Raw genomic sequence first — 16,152 nt, 5'->3', positions numbered from 1 at the left:
CCTAGATCCAAAAGATGTTTCAAGTTTTAAATGATTATTTTTTTTCAGATGATCTGTTGTTTTCATGTAAGTTTTTATCTTTGAGATTACACTGCTTATCTAGGTCTCTTTTCCATGTTCATGGCTTTTCAGTCATGTTGGCAAACCTACTCCTCCCAGTTAGTTCCCACTATTCATTCCTTAAACTTCATGGTGTGGCTAATCTGTTGTTTCTGCAGCCCACCATGACAATTGACGGAAAACTAGGTCGAGCAAAGTGATTACAACAATTGATTCTTTTTTTTTGTTGGTGTTACTACATCTATTTATTTAACAGAAAAAGTTTGTTTTAAATAAATGGTTATTAGGGTCGCTCAAATGATGAGGTTTTATTTATTTATTATTCAAAAAGACCAAAATAGTTCCGGGACGCGGCTTCATCAGTTTGTGCTTGGATGCCTAATTAGCACGGGAGGGGGAGACAACAACGCAAATGGTCGAGGGTGTGACTTTAACAACGTGTCGTTTACATTAAAACATTCAATACGTTTTATGATATTATTCTTACATATAATTATAAAATATTAAGGTTCATACATTTTCTCACTTTAATCCGTACGTCAAACGTTGAATATTAAACGAAAACACGCAGCGACCTCTCCGCCCCGTCCCCCATAAAACCCCAACGATGGTTTGATCCAATGTGGTTGAAGTTTCAGCACGCGATGGGAAAAGAGGCAGTTGGCTTCATATCAATGTCCAAATATTCTCTGCGTTTTGAAGGATAAAAATGTGCTTTTAAACTCCTTTTTTACAACTTTAACGTCTCTTACAGTTGTCGGTAAGTCTTTACTCTTTGTGTCTGTGTGAGGCGAGAGTTTTAAGTTGCACTTGTTGCTGTGTAAACTCAACTTAAATGTTGAAATACTTGGATAAAAACAACAACAACTCTCGGGTTATTGTTTTTATTTATAATAAATATGACTGTTTATTGCAACAAACGTTGCGTTTCCCATTTCTATGATGTTGAATTCTGTTGCTGATAAACTTAACGGGATGTTGTTCCCAACAGTAATATCCAGGAGCAGGATTAAAAGTATGTGAGAGTATTTTGGGGGGATTTTACAGATGGTTCCTCACATGAGATGCCATTTTTTTTTTTACTTTAAAAGCAACTGCAACAACTTTGAAGTGGTTTAAGTTAAACTAAAATTGTGTGTATTTTTATATTTTCGCATTTCTTTGCAATTGTTTGATCGTTTGCATGGTTATTTGTTGAAAATATATACATATATTTTAAATAAGTGTGTGCAGTTTTATTCTTTGAACCTTGTGCTGGAGCTCCTTGATTTAAAGAGACTGGAAATTCAGGTTTTTAACTTCCACCTAAAATGCAAGGGCCATGTTTGAACTTGTTCAAAAATCACAGTTGGTTGTATGAAATTTCGTCGAGTCAGAGCCAACGTGATCAAGTTCAGACAATGTCAAAAGGTTTGACACACATTCTTTTTCATGTTTGTTTTTTTCCAATTTCAGCAATAATTGGATTCACTATAAACGATAAATAACTGTAAATGAAGTTAATCGTGTTAAATTGAAGTCTATACTTCATAATCTGATCTCTTAATCTATTCATAGTTCTCAAAACGAATTTTAGTACTGATATGGGAAAAGTTTACTTTATTTATTCAACCCTCATAAGGTCAAAGAGGCAGTCAACAATTTTATATTGTATTTATTATCATATTAACACTGAATACAACTTTTTTAAGTCCTATCATATCCTTTTTTTTGTGAATAATTTGACTGAATATTGAGATCATTTTAAGTTTTTATGTAATTTTATTGTCATATTAAAGTTTGTTTTAATCTGATCTCTTTTATTTGTGTAGGGTTTCCTTTTATATATTGCCTTCTCGCCTCTCAAAACAGCCTCGGGTATATAATGTGACCCCCTGAGAGAATTTTATCGCCCACTCCTGTTGCGGTACAATCTCTTCACCTCCCTCCCGGGTGATGTTTTCGTGTTTTTCTTACCCCCGTATCCGTCCAAAAGGGGGATTTAAAGGGGCTCAGACTTTGCGTGCGGCTTTAATTAACCGGATTAATTGATTCTGAGACGTTAATCAGATGAGGCCCGCACCAGTCGGGGCTTCAGGTCAGAGTTTACAACAACAACACAGGTTCAGGTTGACTCCGGTGTCGTCCTGTCTTTGCACCTCTTTAGACGTTCAAGTCTGAGCATCCTCCTAGTATAGTCATGTTTTATTTCCTCGTGTTTCTCTGACCACACCAATAGAAAACAGAAGATAGATTATCTGACTAATTATTTCATTTAATGACTCTTATTGGGATTAGTGTACATTAAACCCATGTGATTTAGCGGCTATTGTCACTTACTTAGTCAGTATGCTTCACATTGTGATACTAATTCAGTGGTTGCTTATTTTTCAGTTGTGATAAATTGTGTGTTTATTTTTCTGGTTTTAAGAACAAAAAGTATGTAGAGTTGTTAGTTCTATGGGTTGTTCCAGTCCAAACCCCTGGTTCTAAAATGACCATAAACTAAAGAAAAATAAGTCTTGTTAGTTACATGAGGTTTTGTTTTACTGTCATTGGATTTAAAACCATTTTTTTCCACAAGTCCCAATATACATATTGCACCACAGTATTCAAAATCCTCATTTAGTAACGTTTTCTTAAGTTTAATTATTCAATCTTGACTTTGAAACTAAACTATGTTTTTCCCCTTAATAATGGGTAAAACTCTTGTTTAAAATTGTTTAAGGCAGTCTGATATCTTATAAAATACCTTCTTATAGAGTTTTTTTTTACCATCATAAAGGATTTAAAGGACATTCAAGGTACAAAACTTGAGTTTTTAAAAAGTACTTAAAAGTCAAAATATACACAATAAGTTCTGGAAAAGAATGCATCTTGTCCATGAGATTAACTCGATAAAAGGATGCTGAATCATTTTTTGTACGGTTTGTACTTTTACTTATCAGAGGAAAATTCCTCTCCCCTTTTTTATTTTCCTTATGACTCACTGATCTCACTGTGGTGGAATTTGCCTCCTGCAGATTCAGCATGGATGAATAAAAAGACACCCAGAGGAAAAAGAGCCAAACAGTTGTCAGAGTGATCTCACTTCACATGATGTCGGCCTTGGTGAAGCAGGAGAGGACGATCTGTGTCCTCCTGCCCAACAAAGAGCAGCTGGATGTTAGCGTCGGGGTGAGTCCACATCTTGTCTTTCATTCCCCTACTTGAATTTAATGTTTCTCTGCTGTCTGCAGCAAAGGGCTACGGGGCAGGATGTCCTGAGTCGTGTGGCGGAGCTTCTTGGAATTAAAGAACTCTACTTCTTCGGCCTCACCGTGGTAAAAGGTGCGTTCACTTCCCATCATTCTTTGAAGGCAGCACACTTGTGTAAACAGACTTTTTTTTTGTTGTTATTTCAACAACATCCCTCATCCCAGTGCAGTCTGATTCAATTAAAGTTGAACAGATTTGTTTTGCTCCTTGTCTAGACAACTTAAATGTTCTTAATGCCGGAGCTTCTCCTTCTGCTGATTCTAAATTAGTGGCAGACTCGCTTACGCCAGTGGCTTTTAATGACATTCATTATAGATCAAGATCATTTGTTTTAAAAGCCCTTTGTGGTCGCAACAAAAGTTCACTTGCAATAAAAACTCACTTCTGAATGTAACTGATGTTGTGATAATATTGTTTTATTGAGCTAATCATTTGTAATTTTGGTTTGTATTGGATCTTTATTGTCTTGTATTTATGTATGTGGAACAGTAGCTTAAGTGAAATAAGGGAAATAATTGGACCTCTTGAGTGTTCAAAAACTGGGATTAAAACTTGACTGATTACTTTTTTTTCAGTATTTCTATAAAGCTTTAACAATATTCCCCCATTATGTGTCAGTATCTACGCTCAAATTAAATATAACAGGGATGGATTATGTAGAACAAGCAGATTAATAGATCAATTTACCTTTTTCTTTTTTACCCCATTTTGTTTATGGATTAAAAAAAAAAGGGCAATCACAACTGATGGCATATAGAAATGGCCAGTGATGCCGTCAACTAATACCAAATAGTTATTTTTCCAACGTCCGTCCTTAACACATTAAACCCTCCACTTGAGGTGATACATGAGGAAAGTGTAACACAATCTATGGCTCATTGTCTTCTCCGGTATCCTAGTGTGGTCCAAGGCTTTCCCACAAAGGAGTGCATCAGTGACAGTGTCATATACACCCCTCTACTTGTTGAGCGATCTAGAACTTGTTTATTTTGTCACTTTTATTAGACCCTTAAAACCTTGTGTTATATCTGGGTCTAGGTGACCCGGAGGCATGAAAAGAAATATGTTAGTAGTATCCCTTGTGTTAAGGTGAACAACCTCCACCACTGCATATGTATTTCTGAAGGGCATTCGGGTCACCTTGACCCTGTGATAATGGTTGAGAAGTTCATAATGCCATCCATCTTAACATGGCACTGAATACCCAAAGTACAACTTTCTTTTCTCGGCGCTTAATTCTTGTTGATATTTTATCAGTCATGATGTAGAAAGAGCTGAGCTAAAAGATGCCTCTAGATGTATTGGCTGGTTTATAGCCTGACATATGATTGTGTGGTAAGTAAGTAAGTAATATTTATTTATATAGCGCTTTTCCAGACCAGGGTCACAAAGCGCTTTAACAATCAAAACAATACTCAAAAAAGTACATACTTTAAAGATCAAGATAATACTGAGAACAACACAGGAGTTCAAGGAAAATCAAGGAAAAGCCTGAACAAATAGAAACGTCTTAAGATGTTTCTTAAAGGAGTCAGTAGACTCCATCAAGCGCAAAGAGAGAGGAAGATTGTTCCAAAATGTGGTGGTAATGTCTATTACGGTTATGACTAAGCAACAATATAGGAAAAAGAATTGTGTCCAATTTGATATTTTTGCTCCTTTTTTTGATCTCTAAAAAAAAAAAGATTAAGCAAAAACATGTTTTTCATCTAATCATTTCCATTTAACTTATGATGATGTCCTCTAAGTGATATAAATAGCTTGTTGTATTTTTAAGGCTTTGACTTTATAAATATATTTTTGTAGCGGGTCGAGGTTATCTGTTGATTCACCTAAATAGGATCCGAAGATCCGTTTTTTTTTTTTTAACCATATGTAGATTGATGACAAGACCATCTAAAATGAGGAAAACCCAAACAAGAAAGAAAAGTGAGTTCCTCCCTCCCAGGCTTACTAAATAATGGCCGTAATCCACTTCAGTCATTGTGCAAAGCTCCGTTCTTTGTGCTCACGTTCTCCTTCCTTTTTCTTTTTTTTGAACAAATACGACCAATCTCGTGTGGCTCACCCCCCGAACAAGCAGCCTTTTGTTTTTGTGGTGTTGGTCCAGCGATCACTTGGGCCTGGATTCCTGCAATATTAACTTCATTAAGCCTGGAATGCACCAATGCATTCCTCCCCTTCATGAAAAGGAGGAATGGATGGATGCTGGGAAGAGGAGGAGGAGGAGGGGGGAGGAGGGAGGTGAACGAGGGAGGCTCCCAATGACACATGCTCTGAAGAGTGAGTCAGAAGATGTTATTTGATGAGGCGTAGTTGGCCCCGAGATAGGCTTGTAGTGATGTAATGACTCACCGGAAAGTTCCTAAATGGTATTTTCGTCCGTCATGCTAAAGAAATTCTGCTCTTATCTGATATTGCAAAAGAAGGAGACGTGATTACTTGTTGCAGGAGCTTTAAAGAAGCCACCATATACTGTCAATAGACCCTCATTTAAGTGCATTTTATTTACTGTCATGTGAGGAAAAATCATTTAAAAAGAATGTTAATCTTGTGTTTTAACTCAAAGTACATGTCAGCGTTGTCACTGACCTTGATTGAAAAGGTCTCTTCCTCTCTCACACTAATGAATTCCATTGTCATGGACATATTTCATGCTCGGCCGCATTTTGTTTGTTTTCTAACCGTCTGCTTGTTTTCCTGGTCGTCTCCTTTCAACGCAGACAACGAGCACATATTTATAGACCTGGAGGAAAAGTTGATCAAGTACTTCCCAAAGGAATGGAAGCAGGATTCCGTAAAGGTAGAGAGTTTTGTTTTTACACCTTTTGTAGGTTGATGTTGTGTTTCAAATATGTTGTGTTTCCATAACATTCTGATTTATGATTCACATTTTATCTTTCTTTCCTAACAGGGATTCCAAAGGAAACCACTACCTCTCGTGCTTTGCATTAAAGTCCAGTACTACGTGGAGAATGGGCGATTAATTTGGTGAGCATCTCCAATCTCAAGTTATGATCTTAAAATATTAACAATTTCAGTAATAAAAAAATTCCAAAATACTTTCTCACTTTAAGATTTTCTTTGTGGACAGTCTTGAATACAAGTAAATTCAACATTTTAACTGACACATTTCAGGCTTATCTTTTTCTCTGTTCATCACTCACAGTCCTCCTCACCTAACCCCCCTTTAATTCTGTGTTTTGTTGGTACCAGCGAAAGAAAGGCACGACGCCTGTACTACTCCGACCTGCGGGAGAGGGTGTTGCGCTCGGAATGCCGTCAGCAGGAGGAGGTTTACTTCCAGCTGGCCGCTTACGCCATGCAGGCTGAACTAGGCGACCATCAGCTGCCAGAGGAGGATTCGGAGATGAGCCCCTACTTTGAACCGAAGGAGTTTTTCCCTCCATGGGTACGGTGCATTCGTATTAAGATCCGTATCTGCTTATGGTTTAGTTTTGATCTTCTGTCTAAACCACATATAAAACTAAAGTCCCGGGAAGCCGAGTGTGGCCCTCCCAGATGTTTCATGTGGCCTGCCAAGAGCTTGGGATTTGTATAATTGGATGGAAATTAAATTCTCTTCTTTTTTTCTGAGATTAGATCTGCCAACAACTAGTCCAGAGTCTAAGAAACATATTGCAGACGAAAAGAAAATTGGTTGGAAGATGCAAATGTTTGTTTGGGCCTCAAGTAAAAAACACATCTGTGTTATGCGGCATGAAAGCAATTGATCTTTTTTTGGGAGTTTGACACCGCTTGCCTAACGCTAACAGTTAAGGGTATAGAGTTGTCTATTACGTTTAAAAAGTCCGTCATCTTTACTATTAATAATTGAGAAATTTGTATCTTTGCTCGTTTTGCTGTTCATTGTTTAATTTAATCTTAAGCACAGAATTGTGACCTGCTCTAGTAGAAGAACTCACATTTCCCCAATCCTTAAAACGCTGCATTGGCTGCCAGTTTCTTTCAGGATTCATTTTAAAATTCTGGTTCTTACTTTCAAAGCTATTCATGGTCAGGCTCCTCCTTACATCAGTGATCTGATCCTGCCTTACACCCCAGCTCGGGCTCTGAGATCTATGGATCAGAATCTGCTGATACAAATACCTATTACTTACTTACTTACAGGAGCTTTTTAGAGTTACTGTATCTTTGTTTGTGCTGCTAGCATTGCTGTTGCAACTCCTGTCGTAATGTCTCTTTTAGTCTTAAATTTTATGAACGAGGAAAATTTAATCAATTCTGTGTATGTTTACTCCAAACATCAGGAAGTTTTGTCTTCTATGCACAAGTAGTTAAAACAAATCATGCTGAACACAAACTCACGGCATGTTTTCCTTTAACCTGACCAACAAAAACCTTTCTCTACAACGCCTTAATAGATCTTGACATTACATTATCAGCATAAAGTTTATGTTTTCTTAATGCGAAAATGGAACGCTGATTTCCCAGATCGGGAACTACACTACTAACATACACCATTTTTTCTTGCAGCTGTTTAACCCATTCCTGTAGCTAAGCTCTTTATACCTCTAAGAATATAAACGCATGTTTTCATGGTGGTAAACTTGTGAACAAATTGCTAGTACCTATCAGTGCAACGGGATTTTTACAAGATACAAAAGCACGAAAAATATTAAAAATGAAAAACGCAAAGGCTGTGTAATTTTGTTTTAAATATTTTACCTCCTTTCAACATTCTTGTGACCAAAAAACATATGCAGGAGCTGCTAAAGGGCATTAAGAAGGAAGACTTATGTATTATAAAAGGCTGTGGCTCGATTACTATTTAGTTATATTAGTTTTACCCATTTGTTATCTCAGGGTCAAGGTGACCCGGGAGGCCTGAAAACAAAAGTGTTTGAGTTATCCCTTGTGTTGCCTCTGGGTCAAGGTGAAACACATTTCATTATTAATTGGTCACTGGTTAAAAAAAAAACAACCATCAAATCCCTACCTTACCAGTCCCATAATGCACTGCAACGGTTTAAGATATTATAGAAATACTTTGAATTGTCTAAACGTTAAAAAAAATTACAATTAAACACTGATTTAAATGTAACACTTCAAGTCATATAAATGTTATTTTACATTTCAACAGATAATGGCGAAGCGTGGTCTGGACTATCTCCTCTGCCATGGACCAAAGGTGCACCAGGACCTTTGGGGCATGTCCACGCGAGACGCCATCCTCCTCTTCATCAGGGAGTCATGTCGGCTGGAGGACGTGCCAGTTACGTATTACAGGCTGCAGAAGGTGAGTTGAATGATCAGTCATTTTTGAAACATTAATTTAAACTTGAATGAAAATGGATCATGTTCTGGTGCTTATTATCATGAGAATGTATAGCTTGTGCTTCGTTAAATTGATTTTAAATGTTTGATATTAACATTTGGAACAGAATATAATTAAATCAACACTATCAAGGGAGGAACCTGATCATTCTAGTTCATATTAAAGTTAATTTATTATCCGCTATTATAAGAGAGGCTCCCTCTTCCTGTGACTGGGGCAGAAAAGGTCGGACAAATAATTCCGTCACGCCAATCGTTGTAGTCATATTCAGTTATCGTAATTGTCTCAATGACAAGAATAGAAATTACAAGCGGTTGCTTTACACACTTCAGCCTTTAATAGATTTGTTTTTAGAAACTCCTTTGTGGTATTGACATGTTTATTCAGTCTTTAGACAATTAGTTCAGCTCGGTTGGAGCTGGATGGATGACCAGAATCAATTAGGCAGTTATGTAACCGCAGCTATTCAGAAGTCTTCATCGTCTCTGTGATATTTTTGAATCGGGGGCCCATTCCTTATGTAACACATTGGAAGAGCAGCAGCCGACCGTCTCAAAGTGACCCCACGCATACTGTTTTTTTTGGGGGGGGACAGCTGAGTTATCTCCCTCTCTGACTTCTCATCACTCACTCTGCAGGATAAAAAGGAGGAGAGAGGAACCGCGTTGCTGGGCTTGACCCTGCGAGGAATGCAGGTTTATCAGGTACGTGCGGGAATGAGTGCGTTGTTAGCGTGCGGCGTCAACAACGCGAGTGCCTTCGGGAGTGCGTCTGCGTTTGCTCACGGACGCGCAGGAACTCCAAAGGTTGACTTGGATGTGTGAGGAATGTGTGGGATCGTCACCAGCAGCAGAGCATCTGGGGATAGAGGCCGTCTGGCACACTCCCCGTTCGTTTGATCTGTCTGTCAGGGGCCATCTGGGGGGGATCAGGAGCTTTAGGCCTGGTGATTAAAGAGCCGTTCGAGCGTGAGATACAAGAAGCTCGTGGCTGTGCATCTGCACAGAATATAGGCGGCTGGAAAATAGGATTATGTCTAATCATTGTCTCTCTTCCTATATATCTATATAACTATAGTATAGTTTGCAAAAGTTATAGGCAGGTGTGGAAATTAAAAAAAAAGAAGAAGATAATTCTCATGATTTCTTTTTTTTTTATCAATGAATAAAATGCAGTGAATGAACAAAGTGCACTTGCACATAGTTTTGAAGGAACTTGGCTGGTAGGTTGTTCTAAACAACTTAGAGAACTAACAACATTCTTCTGTCCCTGCGTTTCATCCCAGACACACTTGATTTTGTTGTCGACTTCTTTGTTTTCTTTTACGCTGAATCTGGATAACAAAGTGCAAGTAAAAAGGGGAGGACAGAATTTCAATTTGATAGTTTTGGCCGGACTTTAATCTAATCATACACCTCGCTGATGGCACCACATGGTGGTCAATTATCTTCCTATATTTCTCAGCCCTGAGAACGCTATTAAATCCTGACCAGATATCCAACTTAATTGCAGAAATGCAGCCCGAAACATTTAAAGGGCAATTCAATTTGAAAACCAATCTTTCCTGACTCACTCACATCTTTCAAAAGTTGAAGTCTTCCTCTCCAAGTAAGTCTCTCATCATGACCATGTTTAGAACGTTTCACTTTATAAAGTTCTGAAAATCTGGGCAAACGAGAGGTTACAATAGCGAAGTCCATTATGACATAATGATGGCTTCACTTCACCGCCAGCAAGTTGTAGTCACCCCCCAGCTTTGTTTAGACAACACGTCCCTTGAAGGTGTAGACTTCTTGATTAATGAACCAAAGGTGACACGTATAGATTGACCAATCACAGCTGAGTGGGTGTGGTTATGGTAAACAACATTTAATCTCCAGAAAGACAGTGTTTTTATTTCTAATGTAATTAACAGCCACATACTGATGACTACAATAGAGGTCCAAGATTGATGATTGAAATAATTGATGCTGGTGGCAAGAGGTAGTAAAACAAAATAATGATTTGATTTAGTTCCTTCTTTCTTCAGCTACTTTGCTCCAAACTAATAAGACAAAGTGGAGGAGAGAAGATGTTAAATTCAGTTGGATTATGGGCCTTACAATTGGTGAAATGAGCTGAAATTCTGGGAATCTTCTTCTTTCTTCGTATGTTATAAATATGGTTTGATAAAATGGTTTGATAGATTTGACCTATTTGGATTTAATGGGATTTCATCCGTCCCCCGCCCAACAGTTAAAAAAGGAGCTAAAATTCTGTCGATTTTCCCTCAATTGATATGATTTACAAATAGTTGAAATTAAGTTGACATTTCATGGTGTTATTTTTTCCCTCTTTTGCCCCATTTCCCTTGTTCTGAATGAGTAGTTATCTTCATTGAGGTCAACTATTGACTATTGAAAAATGCTTATTTTCAAGCAAGTTTGTCCTGTTGTTCTAGATATTAAAGAAACCCAGCTAACCTACTATAATGGATTTACCTTTTTCAATTAAATGTTTTCATCGAAAGCTTTAAATATGAGCTAAAATACTCTTTTTTTTTTTCTTTTTTTTTTACTCAAATTCCTTCTTTTTTGCAATTACAGGAGGTGAATAACATTCGACAGCAACTCTACGACTTTCCCTGGTCCAATGTGGGTCGTCTGACTTTTCTGGTAGGAATTTTGTTCACTTCTGTTGTTTGTTTTTTTTCCATTAACTCTAATGACCACTGCTCCATTTAAAAATATATATATTATGAACTAATTAATATAGCTTATAGAATGTTTTATCGATGAAACAAAACCTAATAATGTGACCCAAAACATTACTGATCACCATTTATATTGCAGTCGGTCTATGTGAATATGCAACTTTAACTTAAAATTTAAGTTAAATTTAAAGTTTAAATGTAATCCACAAGCGCCTTTTTCATTTGATATTAGTAGAATAGAAAGGTTGTATCTCATTACATGCATCATCCTGACCATGTAGTACATTTTAAATTGTGTGTATTTTTTGGTACTTGTTTAATGTATTGTTTTATATCGTTCACATCTCCACAAGTGCTGATTATTTTGATAAAAAATATATATATATTATGTACAATGTGTGATCTGTTCTTCTTGTATATTCCTCCCAGGGTAAGAAATTTGAGATCCAGCCAGACGGCCTTCCCTCAGCCAGGAAGCTGGTCTACTACACTGGCTCATCGTTCCGCTCCCGTCACCTCCTGTTACACCTGAGCAGCAGCCATCGTCTATACATGAGCCTGCAGCCGGCCCTCAGGCACCTGAGGAACCTGGAAGATGGCGAAGGTTTGACAGTCAACATCTAGTCCATACCCGTCGTTCGCTCTTGTATTCATCCCCACGTCTCGTCTTCAGAGAAGAAACGCTACAGGGAGTCCTACATCAGTGACGACCTAGACCTGGACCCTCCTGGCAGCGAGAGCAGTCCAGGTTTATCCAGACACTCCACCGGCAGCTCGGGCATCGAAGCTGACGCGCGACAGCACAGCATTTCTACAGAGATGACCTCCATGGAGGAGGAGGCTCAGCTACAGGCGGAGAAATGCTTCGGCTCGGCCGGAAGTCACATCAGCTCCACCACCTCGGGGATTGAAACCGGCAGCAAAGCTCGAACCGACGTGGAGGATTGGCAGGAAGAAGGTCCGATAATGTTCATACACGTGATCTATATTTGGTCCTAATGTCTTTCATTCTCTCACAGAGGTGAAGATTACAGCTGAACAAGAAGAAGCAAGTGAAGAACCTGGTGAGATGTTCCAGTTGGCAGATCTTCTTCACGGAGTATCCGTGGATTGCAAAGAACTCCCTTCAGAGGAATCATTAAAAGGTACATTTAAAGCATCTAAAAAAACTCTATTGAATCTAGAAACGTTTTCTTGATACAATATCTATTAAATTATTAATATGGTCCAATAATATATATAAAAAGCGGTTAAAATGCATGCATGGACGATACACTTTTGCTGCTGATGAATCTTGGTGGAAAAAAAGAAAAACGCATTCGACTCATTTTCCAAGTGTCACTCAAAACTAGCGATGGTGTTGATGAGGCCTCATGAAACGGCTGTGACAGTTTTGAAAAGCCACTAGATGGCACTCTCTGCTTTATAACGTTTGGCTTAAATATACCTTGTTTAAAAAATTATGCAAGGTTACTGTTCGGAGAATTTGTCAAGTTCTCGATGCCTGGACAGAGTGAAAAACAACCAAATTCAAACCTTGTTACTCGCGAGGGGAGACACCACGCTCAAACTATCTCAGTGAATACCAACGAACTGAAGCTCCCTCACGCTTTTGTTTTAGTTTCACAGCTACGTCAGCCACAAACAGGCTGGAACAGGTTTACAGATACGATGAACGATGATTAGAAAGAGCACATGCGCTGGCAGGAGTTGATCTTCGGTTGGCAAAAATAAGACAACAACCATCTACAGTTTGTTGATTAAACGTCATGGTATGTGGTTTTATCAGTAATGATGCACAGGTTTTATCAGTCATGATGCACAGGTTTTATCTGTCATGATGCACAGGTTTTATCAGTCATGATGCACAGGTTTTATCAGTAATGATGCACAGGTTTTATCAGTAATGATGCACAGGTTTTATCAGTAATGATGCACAGGTTTTATCAGTAATGATGCACAGGTTTTTATCAGTCATGAGGCACCGACTTGTGAGGGACACATTTTGATCACTTAAATTCTTATAACAGTTACCTTGACTAAGTATATCCAAAGATTATATAGAAGAAAGTGCCATCTAGTGGTCTTCCAAAATGTATCACGATACAGAGTCTTGACTACACTGTTGTTTCATGAGGCTTCATCAACCCGCCGCTTCTCAAAACCAAGCTTTTGCGAAAGACAATTCCACTAACGGGAATATCCAGGGAGAGAAAAACCTAAATTTAAAAGCCTAGGAGTTGTTGAAAATATTTGAAATTCATTCATCATCTACTACTGATAACCTGAGTAGGGTCGTGTTGGGGCCTATCCCAGCTACTTCAGGCAAAAGGGGGGGGGACACCCTGAAAATGTGGCCAGCCTGTCACAGGGCACACAAGTTTTCCTTGTGTTATCACACAATTTCAAAGATATGCCAGAGTAAACTGTACTAGTAAAATTGATATTTATATTCTATTTTCTTCTTTATTAAATGTAAGCCTGTACTTCTTCTGTTCTGTGCTTGTATTCTCATTTGTGACGCATTAAAACATAAACTTTTTCTCAACAGTTACAGAATCTCCTGAAGGCAGCGCTGACGCTACAAAACAAGACCATGAAGACTCGGAAGAGGTTTGTCTTACATTTCCTTTTCAAGCTCAAGTGTTGTGTTTCAATAATGAATGCTGACTTATTAATTCACTCAGACACAGGTTTGCACGGAGAGACAAAGCCACAGTCTGGATGACATCCATCGAGTTCCAACGCAAGCGTCTCTGGGCTCCGCAGTGCCACCGGATTCTTCACACAGCTACCCGTTCGGCTTCCCAGAGGCCTCCACAAACACCAAGACTCCCATGGAAAACTCTTTTTATCCATTTTTGGACTGTCCAGACAAACCTTCCTTCTATGGTCGCAGGGCAACCAACTGTCTCTCCCTGGACATGTTAGGAGATGAACAGTTTCTGGAATTCATACTTTGAGTGGATTTTTTTTTTTTTTTTTTACGAATGGATTGAAAAAAATATTTGTTAAAGTACTCGCTCTTGTATCAGCTGGTGAATACAGCATATTTATTGATGTCATTGTATATATTGTACAAATTCCTCACCGTTTTACTGCATGTCTTAACATTTCTTTTTATACCGATGCTCGTTTACTTCAGGTTTTCTACCAAATGTGACCATTTTGTTTGTTACACGCGCCTCAATGAACCTGCTTGTTAATTCATATTGTGTTTTTATACATTGAGGAATGGACACAGTTGACTCTTCCTTCTTTTTAATAGAAAACATATTTTATATGACATTTTTATTTTTTCTTACTCGTGGTTTTCTTTCTAGCCTGCTGGAACGGTGCAGCAACTGGTGTGGAACATTCCTTTCAGCTGGTAGCACAATCATCCAAAGCTCCCCTCATTTTCAACTCGCCTCCTGCCTTCACATTCACAAAGGCCTATTTTTGTAACCACCATGTGTCTAATGACTGCAGTACTTTTTTCGTGTGTTATGTAACCTCAGAACAAAAGCGCCTTTTTTTTTTTTGTCTCTACTCTCTGTCACAAATCATTTACTAATGTTTAATTGGTATGCAAAAACCAACCAGTGGTCACTGTGAGCTCATCGAGTACAATTATATTAAACACAGCACTTGTTGATGTAGAAAAAACGGAATTCAATCTTTTGGGTTTTTTAATCTAAATAATTGTTTCACCTCTAAAATAAATTCTTTACTCTTATTGTTTAATCAATTTCATGCTTTCTGGAAAGTCTTTTGTTGACTTGTTTCTCATATTTATTTGCAGACGGCTATAGTACTCATCAAAATACTCCCCAAATGGTATGCAATGTCCTCTCAAATTGGAGATGATGACACCTTAGATACTTTTATATCTAATGCATGTCAATTTAAAGGGGAAACATTTCAACTAGTTGTGTAACATGAAGATTTGCTGAAGTCCCTCATCATGACGATGCTTTGAAGTTTTTACTTTATAAAGTTCTCCCTTGTCTGAAATCTCAGCGAACAAGAGGTTACGAAAGTGAAGCCCATAGTGACTTAAGAATGGCTTCACTCCTCCAACCAGCTGTAATCATGCCCACCTTGTTTATACAACAAGTCCTTTGATAGGATCTTCAGCACAATTGAAGCAAGGATAAAGTGAATGATCTATGTTGTTATGTCATCCAAATTTCACCACTCTGTAACATTTATAATTATTATTATTTTGAATTTCCAACTGGAGAAGGCCTCGGGGAAATCTAGGACATCAGTGAGATAATGTCTCTGAATCCCATACGAAGAATTGATAGATTGGGAGAGGGAAGTCTGGGACTCTTCGGTTGCAGCAGCCGTGACCTGACCTCAGATAAGTGGAAGAAAATTCAACAAAGTTCTGATAGGGTGTTGAAATACCAGTCAGAATCCGACTACTTTCTTTGCCTGTGTCGTAAACAAAACACAGAACATTTTTTTCAAGTGATTATTGTACAGAATAAAAAATATGAAATAAATATCTAATAAATAAAGTGAGAATAAAGGCAGAGAAATTATATCAAGTTGGTAAATAAAATAAAATAACAGACATTAAATAATATCCATGAACTGGACAGTAGAGCGGTAGAATGAGATCTTGACCCATTTCTAGAATTAAAAAAACAGCCTAAGAAGTATTACACTTTAAACGTAATAAGAAATTGTAGTAAGTATTTTTTTTTTTTGGTTTTGTTTATTTATTTTTTGTATATTTTCTAACCCATGAACTTTAGAATAGTATGTGGCATCTGGGAATACATGTGGAATAGAAATGGGTGAAAAATGAAAATACATTATAGTATTATAATATTATATATATTAGCATATTATAGCATTAAAGTATTTATAA

The 16,152-nt window shown here is 37.8% G+C and overlaps 1 protein-coding gene across 1 annotated transcript; it reads left to right on the top strand.

Moving 5' to 3' along the window:
- Positions 1 to 709: 709 nt before the first annotated feature.
- Positions 710 to 15,018, top strand: LOC148069409 (FERM domain-containing protein 6). Its single transcript, XM_087802412.1, has 14 exons — positions 710 to 820; positions 3,063 to 3,216; positions 3,279 to 3,369; positions 6,021 to 6,100; positions 6,212 to 6,288; positions 6,514 to 6,709; positions 8,402 to 8,557; positions 9,235 to 9,300; positions 11,182 to 11,250; positions 11,718 to 11,892; positions 11,962 to 12,246; positions 12,308 to 12,433; positions 13,840 to 13,901; positions 13,976 to 15,018. The coding sequence occupies exons 2-14, from the start codon at positions 3,136 to 3,138 to the stop codon at positions 14,249 to 14,251; spliced, it is 1,740 nt and encodes a 579-aa protein (XP_087658538.1). The 5' UTR covers positions 710 to 820; positions 3,063 to 3,135; the 3' UTR covers positions 14,252 to 15,018.
- The last annotated feature ends 1,134 nt before the right edge of the window (positions 15,019 to 16,152 follow it).

The sequence above is a fragment of the Callionymus lyra genome, chromosome 11 (genome assembly GCF_982586985.1).
Source record: "Callionymus lyra chromosome 11, fCalLyr1.hap1.1, whole genome shotgun sequence".
Lineage (NCBI taxonomy): Eukaryota > Metazoa > Chordata > Actinopteri > Syngnathiformes > Callionymidae > Callionymus > Callionymus lyra.
The sequence above is the reverse complement of the archived record's forward strand: the minus strand, read 5'-3'. Positions and strand labels throughout refer to the sequence as shown.